The sequence below is a fragment of the Vombatus ursinus genome, unplaced genomic scaffold (genome assembly GCF_900497805.2).
Source record: "Vombatus ursinus unplaced genomic scaffold, bare-nosed wombat genome assembly UNPS02008996.1, whole genome shotgun sequence".
NCBI classification, from domain to species: Eukaryota; Metazoa; Chordata; class Mammalia; order Diprotodontia; family Vombatidae; genus Vombatus; species Vombatus ursinus.
In genome coordinates this window covers 11036193-11056441 of record NW_020948774.1, presented here as the reverse complement: position 1 = coordinate 11056441, position 20249 = coordinate 11036193, and the positions used below count along the sequence as shown (strand labels likewise).

Here is a 20249-nt window from a genome sequence, read left to right as displayed (position 1 = left end):
AACAGTGGCTGTGGCTCCACAGCTGACCATGTCAGGATATGCTACTGACTGGTTGCTCAAGAATAAATTGCTAGGTACTCCTGACCTAATCCAATCTCCTTATTTTACAGATGAAATTGTCAAAACAAAGTGAAATGATAATGACAACTAGTTAGTGGCAGAATTGGGACTAGAAACCCCATCTTCTGATTCCCAGTACAGTGCTTTTAATATACTAGCATGCCTATCATAGAGACAAAGTATGCAGTAGTAGAGAAAGATCTGACCTCAGAGCCGGGAAGACTTGACATACTGTTTATGTGACTCCCAAAAACTCATCAAACCTAATGTTCTAGGTAACTCTCTAAGTTGATGAACTTAGGTAACTACTGATGAACTTCTCAGAACTTATTTTATCCCTAAACTTCTACTTAGTCTTTCTTATTTGTGCTTTTGCTCTGCTGAATCTTTAAGAAACCAGAATTACCTCCATACTAAGATGAAGCACTGGAAGACGGTTTTTAGCAGTGAGTGCTAGGTCTTATTTCTTTGTAGCGTTAGAGGGATCCTATTCAATTACTCATTCATTCAGTTAACAAAAATTTACTAAGTGCTCAATTATACCAGTTTTTTTGCCTAATACTGAAGGCGCTCCATAACCTAACTCCAGCCAACCATTCCAGCCTTATTTTACTCTATTGTACATTGGATACTCCGTAACCTAACAACAACAACAACAAACTGCTGTTTGCAATTCCCCTCAGTTTTGTCCTATCTTTTCACTTCTGTGATTTTGTGCACATTGTTCTCCATTCATGGAACAGATTTCTCTTTTTCTACCTGTTGACATCCTCCCACTTTTTAGGACCCAACTGAGATGTTACTTCCTCCATATACCTTCACTGATTTCTACTGCTAAAATAATCCCTCTATATTAGAATCTCTCAAACTACCCTGACCTTTGAATTTCATTTTATACCTTTTATCATTTAAAATTATATTAAAGTTACTTAATCTCCTTGAAGGCAGTAATTTCTACAGCTCCTGTGCCTAATACATGGTAAGGAAAGGAGTGCTGTATAAAAAGTGGGAGAATGTGATATAGTTCCTGCATTTCAGGAGCTTAACTTACAGGAGTTAAGATATAAGATAGAAGGATGTAAGTTATAAGTATAATATATGAGTAGAAATAACTACAAAACAGCACAGAATGCAACAGTGGAACGAAAGAGGTAGAAAGTGTTATGATATTTGAAAGGAATAAAAGATTTCTTACTACTGGAATAATCTGAGAAGACTTCATGAAGCAGGCTTTGAAGGATTGTCAGGAATTGAACAAGTGGAACCAGTGGTAAGAAAGAACATTCTCAATAGAGGGCTCAACATGAGCAAAGATATGGAGATGGGAAAATAGGTTGTTTTCAGGGAAGGACAAATGATACAACATAAATGGAATGAAGGGCATTGAAGCAGAATAAAAGGAAATAAGGCTGAAAAGGAACTATAATGCAGTGGGTTTTATATATCAGGATAAGTAGTTCAGTGTTTGAGGCAATTGAGAAACCATTGAACATTTTAAGTAGAGGTTGAAGTAAGACACTAATATAATCACGATAGTGTATCATACATGCTTCTCCTCAAAGACAGCCAGAACTTACATTCACTATAAAATGTAGTTGTCCCCTCAAAAATTACGAACTGTACCTGAAGAGAGCCTTGAGGTTCTCTGGAAGCTCTGCACGGCCAGCATAGCCTGGGTTCATAGTGATGAAGATTCCCACTGAGGGATTCAGTTTAATCTCCTCCCCAAGGAAGTTGAAATACAGCTTTTTATCCCTGATTGCATCTTGGATACTTTTCACCTGGTGAAAAAAATCAACCCTTTATAATCAATGCAATGGATTAATGTAGTTGTGATGGGTCTGATACCATTCTGGCAGCAGAAGTTGGTTCTTCCTGTACACAGTATGATTAGTTCTTCTCAGACTTCAGAACTTGATTGGCACAGAATACTGGGCCCCTAATACCTTCAATACATACATACATACATGCATTCATATATGTATATACATATGTATATATTTAGTGTGAGTTCTTCTGATATAGGAAAAAAATTCTAGATTTGGAGTCAAGTAAGGATATGGATTTAAATCTCAGTGGTGTTATTTATTACCTAGATGACCTTGGGCAGGTTACTTAATCTCTCTGGGCCTCATTTTCATCACCACTAAAATGAAACAATTGAACCAGGTAATGTCTAAGGCTTCTTTTAGCTCTAAATCAGTGGTTCTGTGTGTGATAGATTTAGTGTGACAGTCCCTTCCATTTGGGTAGATTGTATCTGCTTCTTTCTGAATCCTGGGTTAATTCCATATGGTTACCATCCAACTTCTTTCTTTCCTTCCTTCCTTCCTTGGCTGGAAATATATCAGCCACTCAAAAGTCTGATTCTAATACTAATCTACACAGAAACTCTGTTTTTCTGACCTGAACCAGCATTCATCCCTCTTTAGACAGCTTGGGGAACTTTCTGTTCCCAGGAGCTCACCATATTAGTGCCAGACTTGATATGGACACCCAATCAGCTTTAGTTCTACTGCAGTTTAGAATTCATGAACTCAAGCAATCCACCATCCTCCCCAGCAAGGGAAAATACAGGTATGTGCCACCATGCAGGCTGCCAGTCAATTTCCTGGTTTTTTATTTAGGCTTCCAACTACAAAATATATATACAGCACTTGCCTTTCTAGGAAATATATTTAATTAAAGTTTACAAACTGCTCTGAGACTGAGAGCTGAGGCAAGTGTCAACTACCCTTTCTGATGTGCAGCCTGCCTCAACATTCCCTTCTGCTACAAAGGATCTGCAAGACAAAGCAGTCAGCAAAAATGTACCTGTTGAGGAGTAAAGACATCTGTATTTCTGTGTAAAATTCTGTAAGAGATGCTTTATTAAGAGTCAGACCAAATTTGAAAGTGCAATTAACTCATAAATATTAGCACTTAAGAGAAGTGTACATAATTACAGATTACATAAAACAACAGATTATTTGCCTAAGTTTTCTCCATTACCACAGGACCATCTGAGTTCAAAGATTAAATAAATGATTCAATTGAGTGTGAGGTAGGGAACTGGGAGAAAGTACTAAGTGCTGTGAGGATCTTGTTGAGAACTAATGGGCAAGCATGTGGTTTGGATACACAAGTGCTAATTTGTGAAGCTATTTAGGTATAGGGGAAAACACTGCCAGGTACAACTTGCTATTTAAGGCTTATAGATATTCTCTAGATATTGCTGAGTGAGTACAATTTCTAGAAATTTTGAAACCTTTGGGAAAGAGACAGAAGCATTGTTTTAAAATTTGTGGAAATGTTATCATCTCTAGGATGGGGGTGGGGAGGAAAAGGAAAAAAAAGAAATTTACATGATAACCTTATTATATATTTAAAAGAAATAGCAAGTTGTACATAATAGATTTGCAGTTTTATGTAACATCTCTCATGGGGCAGCTAGCTGGCACAGTGGATAGAGTGCTGAGCCTAAAGTCAGGAAGACCTGTTCAAAGATCCTTACTACCTGTGTGATCCTGGGGAAGTCAGTTAACCCTGATGTTGGATTAAAGTGGGGAAAGATTCAAGGCTAACTCACCAGTAGGGTATTGTAATAATCAAAGAATAAAGTGAGGAGGGCCAGTGCTAGAGTGGTGGCACTGTCAGAGGAAAGAAGGGGGTGTATTTGAGAGATGTTGTTCAGTCATTTCAGTTGTGTTCAACTCTTTGTGGCCCCCTTTAGGTTTTTCTTGGCAAAAACAACTGGAGTGGTTTGCCATTTATTTCTCCAGCTCATTTAATAGACGAGGAAACTAAGTCAAACAGGGTTAAGTGACTTGCCCAGAGTTATAAACAGAGTAAGTGTCTGAGGCTGAATTTAAAATCGGGTCTTCCTGACTCAAGGTTCAGTGCTCTAGCTCCCAATTGACTTCTTTTATGTTCAAACTAAAATCCTGCCTTCTACAGGAAGTCTTCTCCAATCTCTCAACTTCAGTGTTTTCTGTTATTTCCTATTTATCCTATATGTAGCTTACTTTGTATATATTTGTCTACACATGGTCTCCTCCTTTAGATTGTAAATAACTTAAAAGCAGGGGCTATCTTTTGCTTCTTTTTTACCCCCAGGATTTAGCAAAGTGCCTGGTGCATGGTAGGTACTTAATAATTATTGATTGGTTAATTTCCTTTCCTAAAATTCTTAATTTCCTTTCCTAAATCTCCCCCACCTCCAAGTGTTCCTATATCTGATCTATCGACTCTTTCTTCCTCAAGCCTCAAATCTAATCAGTTATCTTATTGATAACACTTCTTATTTATTATACTTCCAAAACATCTCACTCATATCTGTCCCCTCTTCTCTACTCTAGCTGCTATCCTAGTTCAGGTCCTTATTGTCTTTATCTTGAACTATTATGAAAATCTAACTGGTTACTCTGTCTTTAGGCTCTCTACTTTCTACTCCATCACACAAATAATAAAATAAAATATCTAATTCACAGGTATAATGATATAATTCTTCTGCTCAAAAATCATCAGAGGTTTCCAATTGTCTATAGGCACAAGACTAACTCCTTAGGCTGGCATTCACAATCTTGTTCCAATCTACCCTTTTATCATTACTTCACATTACTTTCCTTCATGCACTCTATTCTAGCAAAACATGACATTCCCCACAACCATGAATTCACTGGGAATGTACTTTCTTTTCACCCCCACCTTTTAGAATACTTTGATTCAAAACTCTGATCAGATACTCAGCTTCTCTATAAAGCCTTCTCAAATACCTCCAGATGCATGAGTTCTTTTTCTCCTCAAATTTTCTTAAAGCACTTTTTCTAAAGCTCTCCTTTGTTCCCACCATATTTCAAAGGGGGAAGTTATATACACTAGGGGGAAAGAAAAAGAGAAAAAGAGAAGAGGAAGGAAAAAAAGAAGACAATGCTGACTTAAAGAACATTTAGGAGTTGATAAAGTTTTTAAACAAATATGTAAGACTTGTGCACAGGATGAATCACTAAATCCAATTTTGTCCTTAGATGGCTATACTATTTTAAGTGAAAATGACTCAGATACTGTCTGTACCTAATAGAATACTTTTTAAAGGTTAAGTGCTTAGCTGTGTTCTCCATATTAAAGTATGAAACTATGAGGGGATTCCAACATAAACTTTTGTTTCATTAAAAAAAAAAGATGGAAAGGATCCCTCCCCCCCAATATATCATAGACACTGGATTGTACTGTTTCAAATAATGCAGATAATCAAGTTTATATTCATAGTTGGTACAAGGAGGCAAAATTCTGAAGGATGTAGAAAAAATATCCTATTTTTCTACCAGTATCCGTCTTTCTACTTGGGTTTTATGGAATAGTGTTGGGGTATCCACTTATTATAACATCTGTTAGAACCCAGTTAAAATCAGGGAAAAGTGCCAATAGATAGCTGAGAAGACACAACAGCAGGCCAAAACTAAATTAGTCAGGCTGGGATACAAATCCTGGCAGGATACAAACTGTGTCTGACTGGTATTCCTCTCTTATTCCTGCTTTATCAAGCCTATCTCTTCAATAGCAATTCTTTGTTTCCTTCAAGACTCAGGTCAGGATCCACCTTCTGCTTGACTATCTTATTCCACAATGATTTTTTACATCTTCAAATTTCTTTAAGTTAAGAGTCTGTCAGGCAATTTCTGTGTCACACATTTGATTGACTATTGCCTTTCTCTGTTGTCTAGTTGTTTCATTACATACCCCTGATCTTTTCAAGTGACTGTAAGGTAGCATGCATAGCAGGAAGAGTTGGGTTTGGAATTAGGAGTCCTGGGTTCATATTTGAACATCATACTTATTAGCTGTGTTACACTGAGCAAGAATCCTAATATTTCTGAGCTTCAGTTTCCTTCTCTGTAAAACTACCTACACCTCATAGGGTTGTTGTAAAGCACAAAGTGCTATATAAATGTGAGTTGTTATTGTTATCTTCTAAGTGTCAAAGTACAGCTGAGTTATTGTAAGGAAAGTGCTTTAAAAAAGGTAAAGTACCATATAAATATGAATTATAATTATTTTTATTATCTTCTATGGTAAGGGCTATGTCTTCTACTTTTACATTTTACATAATACCTTGGACAGTTTTTGATATACCAAATATTAACAAAGATTTATTTAATTGTATTGAAGTGAGAATAAGAGTCCACTGCTTAGCCAGTTACAGAGCTAAGAGACCTTGTTGGCAACTGTCACTGACACAAATTGGGCACTCTTCAAGGCAAGGAAAGAAGTTAGGAAAGAAAGAAGAAAGGAAGGAGAAAGCTGAGGAGGGTTTGCAAGAAATAAAAGAATATGAGTCCATTTCTTCCTCTTCTTCTCTCACTCACTTGCACGCTTTGTAACCTAGATTCTGATTCTTATCAATCAACCAAAACTCTTCTTTCCAAAGTTAGTGATGATCTCTTAATTGCAAAATATGGTGGTCTTTTTTCAGTTGTCATCCTTTTTGACCTCTTTGCAGCATTTGCAACTATTTACTATTCACTACTTCTAGATATTCTCTCCTCTCTGTGTTTCAGTGACATTGATCCCCCTGCTTCTCTTTCTGTCTGGTTGCTTTTGGTCAGTCTCTTTCGCTGAATCATCATCCATGTCCCACTCTCAAAGTGTAACTCAGAGGTCTATCCTGGATTCTCTTCTCTGCCCCACTCTATAGCCCTCTCTTTTGCTTATCTCATCAGTTTCTATGGGGTCAAATATCATCTTTATGCAAATGATTCCTAGATATCCAGCCATAGTTCTCTCCTGAGCTCTATATCACCAATTACCTATTGGACATTTCCAACTGGAAGGCTTGTCTTGCTTAGAAAACTTCTGTGCCTCTGGTATAAAATACAAACCATTTTTTTGTCCTTCCTTTCTGTTGTTCCTTTACAAAATTTATTACAAAATATTTCCCCTCATACACTCCACGTTCCAGCCAACCTAGCCTCCAATACTCTATGTGGTACAGTGAATACAGCAATGGGTATAGAGTCAGAAAGTCCCAAGTTTAAATCCTGCCTCAGATACTTGCTAGCTGTGTGAGCCTGGGTAAGTCAGTTGCCCTCTCTCTCCCTCAGTTTCTTCATCTATAAAATGGAGATAATAATAGCATCTACCTCCCTACGGTTGTTGGGAAGATAAAAATGATGTAATATTTGTAAAGTAATTTATAGAACACTATATAAATGCTAATTATCATTATTATTCTCTGCATCTTTGCATGAGTTGTCTCCCATACCTAAAATGTACTTTCTTCTCATCTCTACTTTTTAGAATCCTTTGCTTCCTTCAACGCTTATCAATTCAATTTCTGAACACATAAACTGTACAGAATGTAGTAGTATTAGGCACTTGAACTACTAAGCTCAAAAGCTCTTAGCCTAGATGGAATACGTGTTTGTAAAGAAGCTTAGGCTAGCAGAGGTTGTCTCATTTCCTACACAAATCCTTTCATATGATTTTCCCAGCTGTTACTGCTTCCCTCCATAACCTTGTATTATATTTATTTTGCATATATGTTGTATTTATTTATATATGCACTTGTTTTCCCCAATAGCATGTTCATTGACAGCAAAGATGGTTTTATTTTGTCTTTGTTTCTACAGTAACTTGCATTGTAATAGGAAATTAATAAATGCTTGTTAATTGAATACAGAAATGAGGAAGTTATTCATTGCAGTATATTTTCAATTGGAGAAAAGAAGCTATAGATGAGAGGTTAGTCATATTGAAAATAAAAAAAATTACTACTGCAAGTATTTAATAGTGCTGGAGTTTGCAAGTCTCCTCTGTGCTCTATATAAGCCACATGCACCAGAATAATGGCATGTGTGGCTGAAAATAAATTATTCATTAAAAGTTTTTTTAATCCTCCATAATTTTTATAATTTTAGCACCCTAACTTTAAACCAAACTATAAAGGTATCTTATCTATTTTTAATCTATCAACTGGAGAGCTGTTCAGCTTCCCAGAATGAATTTGGTACACTAGAGCATGCCATGGTCAAAAGCCCTTTTTATCAGGACTACCAATTCACTTGTAAATGTTGTGGCATAGAGCCTCCTTTGGATTGTAGATGATGCAGGCCTTTGAAAAGGACACACCTCACTTTAATACCTCTTCATACTGCTAATAACTGACATTTGGATAGCATTTTAAGGTTTACAAGCACTTGATATATGTTACTAGAGAGACTGTGTAGTGTAATGGATAGAGCACTGGGCTTAGAGCCAGGAGACCCAAATTTAAATCCTACTTTAGAGACTTAAATGCCTTTGTGATCATAGGCAAGTTACTTAATACTAAAAATATTCATTTCCTCACCTTCAAAATAGAGATCATGGTAATAATGATACCTGTAATACTATTATTAATAATAACTAGGATTTATGGTTTACAAAGTTCCTTATAAATATTATATCATTTTATCCTCATAACAGTTTAGAGAGGATGGGTACTATTAATATTCCCATTTTACAGATGAGGAAATGGAAGCAAATAGAGGCTAAGTGATTTGCCTAAGATCACACAGCTAGTGACTTGAGGCTGAATTTGAACTCAGTTCTTCCTGATATCAAGTCTAAAACTCTATATACTGACCCACCTAGCTGCCACTTATGCCATCTACCTCATAGGAATTTAAAAAAGAAAGCATATTGAAAATCTTAAAGTCCTATATAAATATGAGCTATTTGTTAGTATTATTTCTTTTCATTTTTAACACAAAGCTGTAAACAAGATAATTTGAGCATTATTATCCCCATTTTATTTTTTGTATATCAGGAAACTGAGGCTCAGTCAGTCAACTAGCATTTTGTCTAAGGTCACATGACTGTTAAATGACAGAAATGGACTAAAACCTAAGTTTCCTGATGTTAAACCCAATACATTTTCCATTGTACCCCACTGCCTCTCATTAAGACTATAGAAATTCAGTTAATCCCTTAAGGCCTGATTCTAATGCCACCTTTATTACTACTCTGTTGCCTTTCCTAATTCCTCTCTACCCTTTAATCCCAGACATTAAAGATATTTTCTCCTAAACCATACATAGGACACACCCAGTATTTATCATAAATTACTCTGTATTCTAGGGGTTTGTGCATGTGTGTGTGTATCCTCTCATAGTTTATAAACTCTACGAAGGCAATGACTGCATCTGATCTAAACTTTGTATCTGCTCTATAGCCTCACTCTGTGTTCTCTATATAGATGCTTTATAAATGTTTATTCAGCAGAACCAAAATCACAATATATACAATGTCTAAAATAACATAAAGAAAAACATCACAGAAAAACCAATAATGGTCCCAGAGAATTTGTGGTAAAAAACAAAAAACATCAACATTTTAAAAGTACATGTCTATTGAACTGAAATTATTTTTCTGTTATAATTATTTGTGTATGGGCTGTAATCTACCAAATTGTGAGCTCCCTGGGGACAAGGACTATGATTTTAGTTAATCTTTGTAACTCCTTTACTCCCAAGCATAATCTTCTGTACACGGACGTGCTTAATAAATGCTTTTTGAAGTTGAAGTTAGGAAACTTAACCTTAAATTCTGGTTCTAATTCTAATTAATGGTATGATCTTTACTAGCTGTGTGACTGTTTGGAAGTTAACAAACATCTGTATACTACAATTTTCTCACTTATAAAATGGGGATAATAATTCCTCCATTGTGTACCTTACTGGCTTGTCATGAAGAAAATGGATCTTAAATTGTAAAGTGCTATAAAGATGTCAAACAAATGAATTATAATAAGGAAGAATGAGGAGACATGACATGCTTCACATACAATCCAGCCCGAATTACCTCTTACCTAAATACTTGTAATAGTTGCCTAATTGTTCCCTAACCAATCTTCCACTTAACTTCCAAATTGATATTCCTAAAGTATAGGGTTGAGCATGTCACCTCCCTTGCTCAAGAAGCTTCAGTGGCTCTCAATAGTTTCTGGGATAAAATACGGACGTTAAAAGTTTGATATTTAAAGCCTTCTTCATCTAGATCTAGCCTACATGACTTCCTTTTCTTCACTCTCTATTTTATCCAAACAGATCTACTTGCTGTTCTTGCTACAAAACATTTCATCTTCTGACTTTTTGACTTTACACAAGCTGCTCCCTCATGCCTACAATGCTCTACCTACTCATTGCTGCTGCTAACAATTTCCAGTTCACATGTCACCTCCTTTGGGAAATCTTTCCTCGTGCTCAAAGTTATCAGCTTTCTTTTCCATGTATTTACTTGTCTTTATACAAATTATACACTCCCACTAGAATATAAGTTCCTTGAAACCATGGATTATTTCATTTTTGCATCTACCAACATGGTCCAGTATAGTGTTTTGCACATAATAGGCACTTAAATACTTGTCCAATTGAATTGAATTGAAGGGTAACATGGCTCTCAAGATAAAGAAGGGACATGAAATTGAAGTCTGTATTGAGGAAAGGCTAAAGATTTTGGCACAAAGAATGAGACTCCCCAGTTTTTGACTCCATACCTGTACTGCCACCACAGAAAGGACCTCCACAGAAATTCTGTTAAATTCATCAAAACAGCCCCAGGCGCCAGTCTGAGAAAGGCCTTTGTAGATATTGCCACAAGACTGCAATGAAATGTAAAAAGATTAAATTACCAACTGAATTATTTGCTTTAATAAATGAATAATTCTTATTCCCCATGAATGCTTTTGTTATTATGCAAACTGCTGGTCAAGAACCTGTATTAAAATTTCAAGTGCATTGCATTTTTTATGGTTGTGGAATGGCAAATCTTAAGTCACAGGATCAAACAAAACTTTTTCATCAAATCCCCTTAAAATGTCACCAGTACAAAATTATTGTTGGTCTTTTAGCTTCAGAAATTCCCAAAAATAAACAAAAGATGATTCCTCTGTGGCTCAGACAAAATTCCTTCCATTTAACCTCAGGTCACAGTCTGAGGAAAAAGTCTGTCTGCATTTTTAAACATATACACAGCCTTTGTGCTTTCCTTTAGAGAAGTGAGGAGGTGGAGATAATATGAAGCAGGTGTAAGCACAGAATGTAGGGAGTGATACAGAATGTGCAGAGAAACTAAGGCCAATCTCCATGAATTTAAGTGAAATAGAGATAAAGGAGGAGAAAACCATAAACATAGAGTGCACTTAAAGAAATTAGTTCTCTTCTATAGACTTCAGTTTCCTCATTGGTAAAGTTGGAGAACTAGTCTAGAGGATCAGTGAGGTCCCTTACAGCTCTAATAGTTTTACAATTTGATTCTAAGTTTCTGCAAATTCTGAGATCATATATTTAGAGATGGAAAGGACTTTGAGGTCATCTAGTCTAAGCATGTCATTTTACAGATGAGGTAGCTGAAAAGCTCCGAGAAGGTAAGTGAGGTCAAAGTCACAAAAATAGCAAGTGTCAGAAGTAGAGGTGGAACCCAGGTTCTTTGTCTCCAAAGGAACAGTGCACTGGACTATAGCACAGGACAAAGGGATAGGTTACTAATAGTTATTCTTGTGATCATCAACTAGTTGGTTCAGGGACTAGACTGTAAAAACCTGTGAATAGTAGAAGGGACGTTATTCATTTATCTCATTATTATTAATCCAGCATCTGCTAGGTATTGAAAGTATTCTACTGGGTACTACATGAAACACAGTGAGGATAAAATATATATATATATATAGTACATAATTGAGGAATAATCCAAGACTTGAGTCGCCAAATGAGTGATATGGCAATAGTGTTATAGGAATGCAGAGAAGAGAAGGATAGCTGTGGGATAGAAGAGTCAACCTTAATGGAAAAGGTGAGTCACTAAGCTAGACTAAAAAGGATGAGTAGGATTTAGGTAAGCTGATAGACTGGGAAAGGATATTTTGGAGGGGAGGAAAAACATGAGCAAAGGCTTGGAATAAAAACCAACATGTTTGTAGGGGAGAGTAAGGACACCTGGACGTGTGCTGTAGTGTATTGGGAACTAAGTGGAAAGACAGAATGGACTGTGGAACACCTTGAATGACAAGATGGGATGTTGGACATACCTCTATTAACAATGGGGAGCCACTGGTCTTTGAGTGTATATCACATGATGAATTCAGTATTATATTAAAGTTAGTCTGACGTGGCATATATAATAAATTGGGGTAGATGGAGGTAGAGGTTGGAAAGAGGCGACTTTAAAAAAGCTGTTAGAGTGTAGACAGACTAACTCCTCCTTTCCCATCCCAATGCTATTGCTTTAGTTTGGAATCTGAACTCAACTTCCTAACTGATTTGTCTTACCTCCAATCTTTTTCCCCCTCTAATACACCCTACCTATCCACCACTAGACCAATTAAAAAATGCTGACTCCAGTCTCTTTCCTTTTTTTTTTTTTGATATTGCCAAGTTAATCTTACTCAGGATTAATTTTAATCATGTCACTTCCCTTTGTAAAAACTGTTAATGGTTCCCTTGATGAGTATAAACATGAGCAAAGGCTTGGAAAAAAACATGCTTTTTGTGAAGAGTAAGGAGACCAGCTGGGTCAGAGCACATCTGATGTTAATCTCCAACAGAGTTACTGACCAGTCCTCACCTTCCCCACTCCCTCGCCTTTACTCTGCCTAGAGCATGCTCTCAGCCTCATGCTACTTTATGTCAAAATAATACTCATTCTACATGGTTCAGACTATATTTTACCAAATCTATGTAGCTTTTCCTAACCTTATTCCAGCAGGAAAGAAGCTCTCCTGCCTCTACATTCCCACAGCACCCTGTCTCTATCTTTATTACTTTAGTTTGCATTATCACAATATTTGTGTATGTCATATTCCCTGACTATAAAACTTTTCAAGGCCAAAGACTTACAAAATCTAGAAAATCCTTACCCTTAACATTTAATGGATATTGTTGAACAAACTAATACATACATTTCTTTTGAAGTCTACTTTCTTCCAGACTGTGGCAATGGAGAAAAAAAAATTCTTTTTACTATGTTAATCAATAAAAGTCACCAGATTAGGATGCCATTTAAAGGAGTAGGATAGACATTTTTAGTGTAAATTTTCAGTTCAAATTATTCTCTATAGAAAACAATACCAGGAATACCAAAATATTCTTAAACAAAGGTCACTGAATAATGCAACCCTCTCTGCTGATGTTACATTTAGAGATGCAGTGCTTTCAATATAACAAAACTGTCAAGAACTTACTCTGGATTTAATTTTAAATAAAATATTTTATGATATTCATTACAGATTATATGTAATAGAAATATTAATTTTTGAAAATTCATTATTTCCCCCTTTCACTAAGTTTTTATAACTTCATAAATGGAATTCCTAGAAAACAGTCAAAATATACAGCCTCCATCTTTTGCTTTTTTTATTTGAGTGACTCAGGCTTTTTTCTTGTCCATTGTGATCATACTCTGTATGCTGGGTTAATCTTTTATCAGACACCTTGCAGAACCAAACAATTTTATGCTTTGTGGGAGGGCCAGTGATGTGATTATAGCAACATGTCTATAAAATAATGAGTTTTTAACTGTATTTTCACATTGGCCTAATAAGGCCAATTAAGGATTAGTTTGAGGGATTCTAGATTATAGAACACAGAACCTTAGAAATTAAGGGACTTTAGAGATGATACAGTCAAACTCTGTTTTATTAGAGATCAGGAAACTGAATGTGAAGGAAGTCATATAACTTGCCCATAGTTAGTGGCAGAGACAGGACTAAAATCAAGTGCCTCAATTCTCAGTTCAATGCTCTTTTTACCATACCATGCAGCCTTCTCATATTAGAGAAGATTAAATAGGAGAATTTTTTAAGTTTGATACTTTTAAAGGCCTTTAAAAAGTTTCTAAGAGGTAGGCATGAAATGACATGCTAGCTCGCTGCCCCCAACCAAGGGACTATGTCTATACTGTAGTGGGAGGGGAAAAACATCTAATTATCTATTAGTGCTTCAATCAGTTTCTCCCTCTAACAGGAAAATAAGACATGTACCTTGTAGTCCATTTGCTCAGAGCAGTTAAACACATATACCATGATACCCAACGCTCGACCCAGGTCCTTGGTAGTCTCAGTTTTGCCAGTGCCTGCAGGTCCTGCTGGAGCCCCACTCATGGTTAGGTGCAGAGACTGTGTCAGGGTGATATAGCATCTGCCAAGAAGCAAAAAAGCTCAGAGTCTGAATGAATACGAGGTGAAGGGAATGGAGTCAGGGTGGGAAATCAGAGGAGCTTTGCTGACACTGCAGTGTCCTGGGGACACAGTTTGTTAATGCTGTTAACAAACAGGGAATTTCAGTGATCCCAGAAGATTTCTCTGTAAACCAAAACACCAACTTTGGGAAGAGTAATTGCATTTACTTGTTCTTCCATGACTTGTTTTAAATGATTGGTGACAGAAAACACTCGGTACCAAACCTGATTGTCATCTTTCAAAAGCAGGATTTTTATTTACACTTGGCCCAAGCTAAAAATGGACTTACCAGATCAATAGTACAATATTCTCATGGTATAAATGAAACTGGTTGATTTTTATTCCTTTGAAAACAACAGCAATTACAGCAAAAATAACATGCTTAAAAAAGAAAGAACATTCTATTCAGACACCAGACAAAACCTAGCTATAGATAAACATCATTTTGTACATGTTAGGCTCATAAATTCAGAGTTGGGTGGACTTTGGAAGTCATCATGTCTAACCTTGTATCCAAGAAGGAATCCTTTGATATAGTCACCTGGCACATCCAGTGATAGGAAACTCATTACCACACAACATAGTCCATTTCATTGACAATGTTAACTATTAGAAAGTTCTTTTCTTAGGTAAAACCCTTCATTTCACAGCTGACTCTCACCCCTTCAAAAGACTGTTTGACATTAGGTGGGAGAGTTAAGAAAAAGTGTGACAGAAAGTGATACCACACAGACAGGGTTATTGCAAGAAGCAAATTAAAGGTTTTACGGTTTCAAGGCTGGTGGAATGATTACTACTCCTCAGATCACGTCACTGAGTCTATTCCACCTGTTCTATAATATGTAAGCCAAGGCCAGAATCAGTCAAATGTCCCTGCTAATGAAAGGACAACATAGACTGACCTCCATGAGTCAGTTTGTAATGGAGCCTGTGTTCCTATACAAATTAGAGTTCTTGGTTTTGAAGTGGTTGTCTCTGAGACTATGAGCTGGGAGCTCAAAATCAAGTATGACTGAAAAGTGTCTCCTGACTTGCATTTTGACCAGTGCTAAATTGGACACTGCCTATCCAAGACAGGTAGCAATCCTACCCAACCAAGAGTTCACTGGGCACTATAGGTTATGGAAGACTAATATTATTTTAATCTTCTGTCTCACAGGCCATATGAGTCTGGAGCTAAGGTGATCCCATAAGAATGAAGACAATTTGTGATATTCAAGGAGATGGACCTTTGTCACAAGGTTATCACAGCTGAGAATCTGGAACTTCCACCAACATGCTATCCTTGTTTATAAACTTTGTTTCATTGAACCAATGTTCTTTGCCATAACTGTACTTCAGTAACTGGCAGTGGGAGTAATTGCAGGATAAAGAGCTACAAGAAGTGATACAAGGTAAGAAGTAAAGGTGGTGTACTTGGAGACTCAAACTAAATTCCTTAGAAAATACCTTACTCTTGATGGAGTGGAAGAAACTGCAGCTATGCAATGGGGTTCTTTCTACACCACACCATGATCTCACAAATGATACAAGAAAGCTAACATTAGGCAGGCGGTTTCACTCTATGACTGGGATAGTACCATGTAAGCACTATTGATGACTTTGGACACTTTGGTCAAGAAAATATTTGAGATAGTAAGAAGCAGATGTCCCTGGCCCCCAGTAGTGGCAGATATCTGTAAGAAATATAAGACTGGGGTCCAATTTATTCAAAGGAAAGTATTACCAGTTCTTGCTGCCAACTGGGAAAATATAAGCACTAGCAAACTTTTGTAGTTTGTGTAGTTTGTGACTCTATTTTTGGAAGAAGATATTAAGAATATAAGCTATATTCTAGAGATGACTGATGATTTCACCTGGTACTCAAAGGCCTATCAGAGAATTTCTACAGTGGCTAAGGTACCGGGGGAGAAAGATTTTTCTGTACATAACTCTCCTGCCAAGACTGAGTATGATTGAGGTTGAGAATGTGAAAGAAAAAAAAACTACTTAAAAAGATATTGGTCTTGACAGTAATTGAGAACCAGCACATCTATTGGTTTAGCCAGATGAAGCCTATTGTCTAGCTATGGATTCAGCTCAGAAGACTCTGATATGCAACAAGTAACAATATTAGCTTGAGTTCGTTGTCAAGATCTTCAATAAGGTGGTGAAATTTTGCTAAGGAATCCTGGTGTGCATGAACACGTAAGTTAGCAGACTGATGGAAAGTCATTCCATGACAAATGGTTAGAAGACTGGGCAATTCATCTGTCTAGAAAATAGTCTTAGAAAATGGCTGAAGTTACTTCCAGGTCAAGTAACTAACAAAATGGAGGACTAGACATTTTTCTCTGATCCTTACAGCTACTAAAACCTCTCTAAAGCAGGAATTATGCACAAGAGATAAAGTAGTTTCAGTTGCCCCAGGGTCTAGGACGCCAAGAATCCGTAATAGGTAAAAACTCAACATGAACTAGGAACAGAGAGGGCTGATAATTCTTAACTCCTAAAATACTCATTCAGCACACCCTCTCTTGATGCCCATCACTCTCTTACAGCAGGGTGTACAAACTAACTCATGAGTTTACAACAGAACAGAACTTTACACCCTTCCCTTTCACTCCCACGCTCCTGGTACTATAGAATTAGCAGCGTGTCAGTGTTAATGCCATGGCAGAGTTAACCTGAGAACTAAGGAACAGTAGGAAATGAGGTAGGATATATGTGTGTGACACTTCAATAAGCCTGAGAAAAGAAGCCCAATATGCAGATGGAGGCAGGTCTATCTCCACAGAAGTCACTTGAGGCAGAGATTGAGGCAGTAAATAATGAATGGCAGTATGGGATGATGTTAAGACAGCTTTGAGGTCCATCCCCCAGGAAAAACTCACCCAAAGGGGAAAGAGTCAGAAAGTGAGCAATGGAAGAATATAAGAAAGAAAAAGATTGAAATTAACAAAGAAAACTCAACTAAATACCTTGACCAGATAAACTGGTTGGAAAGATATCAATAACAGGAAGGAATATGTTCTACATATTAGATAAAAGACTCTGTTAATGAATACTGTAAAACAAAAGAAAATGAATGACAATGAAAGAATCTACTGATCACCTCCAGAAAAACAAAAACAAAACAAAACAAAAAAACCTGTTTCAAACCCCCAGGTACATAGTGGTTAAACTTAATAATATGACTGATAATAAATTCTTTAAGTAACCAGAAGAATGACCTTTAAATATAAAGAAAAGGAAAGTGGAATAACAAAATAATTTTGTACTCTCCAGAAACTACAAAATTAAAAGTGACAGAAAGAATAATCAGAACATATTATACACAGCTATACACTAAAAAAAAAAAAATACTGAGAACACAAAAGAAAAAAGGAATACCTTCAAAAATATAAATTACCTAAACTGTCAGAAGACCAAATAGAGATTTTAAATAACCTAAACTCAGAAAAGAAAATAGAACTAACTGGAAAAGATGTGAATATAATTATGAAACAATTCCTGCCCTAATGGAGCTTGCATTCTATTATTGGGGGATACAACATGTACACACACACACACACACACACACACACACACACACACACACAAGGAGCCTGGCCAAGGAGATCTCCATCTTCAGAGCCTGTGCAGCATGCTCTGCCAACTGCCAGTATTTGGAAAAGGCAGAGGAGCCTGCTTCTAGAAGGAAGGAGACTATTCTCTAACTTAGAGCATGAATAGGTATTTTGATTGTTTCTAGATTGGAGAATGCTTACAAAAGGCACTAAATGGCCAAGGCATAGCCTGTTTTCTGCCTGGCTAAGACCAAGGGAATAGAAGCTGCTCTAAGACTCTGGGTGAGTCTATGGCCTTAATCTCCCCACCTGGGCCAAATGTGGCCATGAAAATGGGCTTCAGTTTTTTCTTTTCATGCTTATTCTTTTAAGTAAAGAAGTACTGAATGTGGTCTATAAACTTGCAAACTTCAAAACATTGGCAGTACGAGAAATCCACAAGCCTAGTGATAGAAGTCCATGCTCGCACCTGTCAGAAGCCGAACATGGAGGAGGAGGCAGCAAATAAAAAGATTGACCTGCTTGTCCTAGCTCAGGAGTAGTGAACTTTCCCTGTGGCTAATGCCAGATATGGAAGTAGCTTGGTGGAACAAGTCCTTTGCAGCTCTTCTTTAAGTGAACTCTCTCTTCTCAGAGACTAAAGTGATAGATGGAAGATTGTGACATTCCCTTCCTCTCTCCTCCATTTGCCACCATCATCACCCCTGCCCCCCACCCTCATTCAGGGGGAATTGATGTTAATTAAAAAAAACTGGGGTGGTAATCACTGGTGGTTAGCATTGGGGAGAATACACCAGATTGGGGCCTTGAATTGGCATTAGAGGACAGTTTTCTTACACCTTATTCCCTGATAAGTACCTGAATCCAGTGACACTGTCCTCTCTACTGTTCCATAAACAAGATATTCCATTTCTTGGCTCTGGGCATCTTCTCTGGCTGCCCCCAATGCCCAGAAAGCTCTCCCTCCTTTGTTCCAACTACTGACCTTCTTGGCTTCCTATTAAGTCCCAGATAAAATCTCAGCTTGCACAGGAAGCCTTTCCCAACCCATCTCAATTCCATGGCTTTCCCTCTCCCAATTGCTTCCTATTTATGCTGTGTATTGCTTGCTTCATATATATTTAGTTGTATGTTATCTCCCCCATTAGATCACAAGGTCCTTGAGGTCAGGGTGGGGTTTTTTTTGCCTTTTTTTGAATCTCTATTACTTAGCATAGTGCCTGACACTTTTTGTTGTCGTTCATTCATTTCAGTTGTGACCAACTCTTCATGGTCCTCCTTTGGGGTTTTCTTGGCAAAGATATTGGATTGCTTTGCTATTTCCTTTTTCAGCTCATTTTACCGATGAGGAAACTGAGGCAAACAGGGTTAAGTGACTTGTCCAAGGCCACAGAACTAGTAAGTGTCTGAGGCCAGACATGAACACAGGTCTTCCCTGACCCCAGGCCTGGTGCTCTAACTACTATGCCACCTAGTTGCCCTGTTTATTGTTTATTGATTGACTGATAACCCAACCCTTCAGGAATACTCCAGAACCCAGAAGGAGAGATGTAGCCTTGTTTAGGGACTGACTCGGTGAGATCTGGAGTTAGGATAAGGATCTTTAGGGTTTAGAAGAGCTACACAAGAATATGCAAAATATTTAAAAAACAAATACAAAGTAATTGGTAGGAAAAGTCACTAGAAAGCAGGAGAATCAGGAAAGGCTTCATGTGGAAAGTAGAGTTTGAGTTGAGCTCTGAAGGAAACAAGAGATTCTAAGAGACAGGTAAGGAGGGAGTATGTTCAGGCATGTAGGACTGTCAAAGGTATAGAGAAGGGAGATAGGGCATTAGTTGTGTGAGGTACAGAAAGAAGAATGGTTTAAGTGGACTGAAGCATGCAAGAATGGGAACAATCTACAATAAGGCTAGAAAGGTACTTTGGAACCAGGTTTTGAAGTGCTTGAAATACCAAACAGAAGAGTTTGTACTTGATTTTAGTGACTACAGGGGAATCAATGGATTTTATTGAGCTGGGGAACTACCTTATCAGATGTGCCATAGGAAAATCACTTTGATAGCTGTGTAAAGGATGGATTAGAGAGTAAAGAGAATAGAGAGAGGGAGACCATTTCCCACCACGCTAATTGTGGTCACAGCATCACAGAATGTTATAGTTGAAAGAGGAACCCAATAGCCATCAATTTCAATTCATATATGAAAAGGAATCTCCATTGAAATATACCTGACAGGTGGTTATACTGCCTCTGCCCAAAGACATTCAGTGAAGGAAAATTTTACTGAGACCGTCTGCTCCACTTTTGAACTACTCCATCATTAGGAAGATTTTCCTGACGTCAGTCTCAAATTTACCTTTTTTTCTATCCATTACTACTATTTCCACTCCCTTGGGACAAATAGAACAAGTCTACTCCTTCCACAAGATAGCATTTCAATTACTTGAACACA

At 37.2% G+C, this 20249-nt stretch overlaps 1 protein-coding gene across 1 annotated transcript in view; it reads right to left on the bottom strand.

Moving 5' to 3' along the window:
* Positions 1 to 20249, bottom strand: part of DNAH9 (dynein axonemal heavy chain 9) — a 466635-nt gene that overhangs the window by 281969 nt on the left and 164417 nt on the right. Inside the window, exons 27-29 of the mRNA XM_027850079.1 lie at positions 14054 to 14210; positions 10574 to 10678; positions 1684 to 1841 (exon numbers count right to left, since the gene is read on the bottom strand). Of these exons, the coding sequence (XP_027705880.1) occupies positions 1684 to 1841; positions 10574 to 10678; positions 14054 to 14210 (420 nt within the window). The remainder of the gene's footprint in view (positions 1 to 1683; positions 1842 to 10573; positions 10679 to 14053; positions 14211 to 20249) is intronic.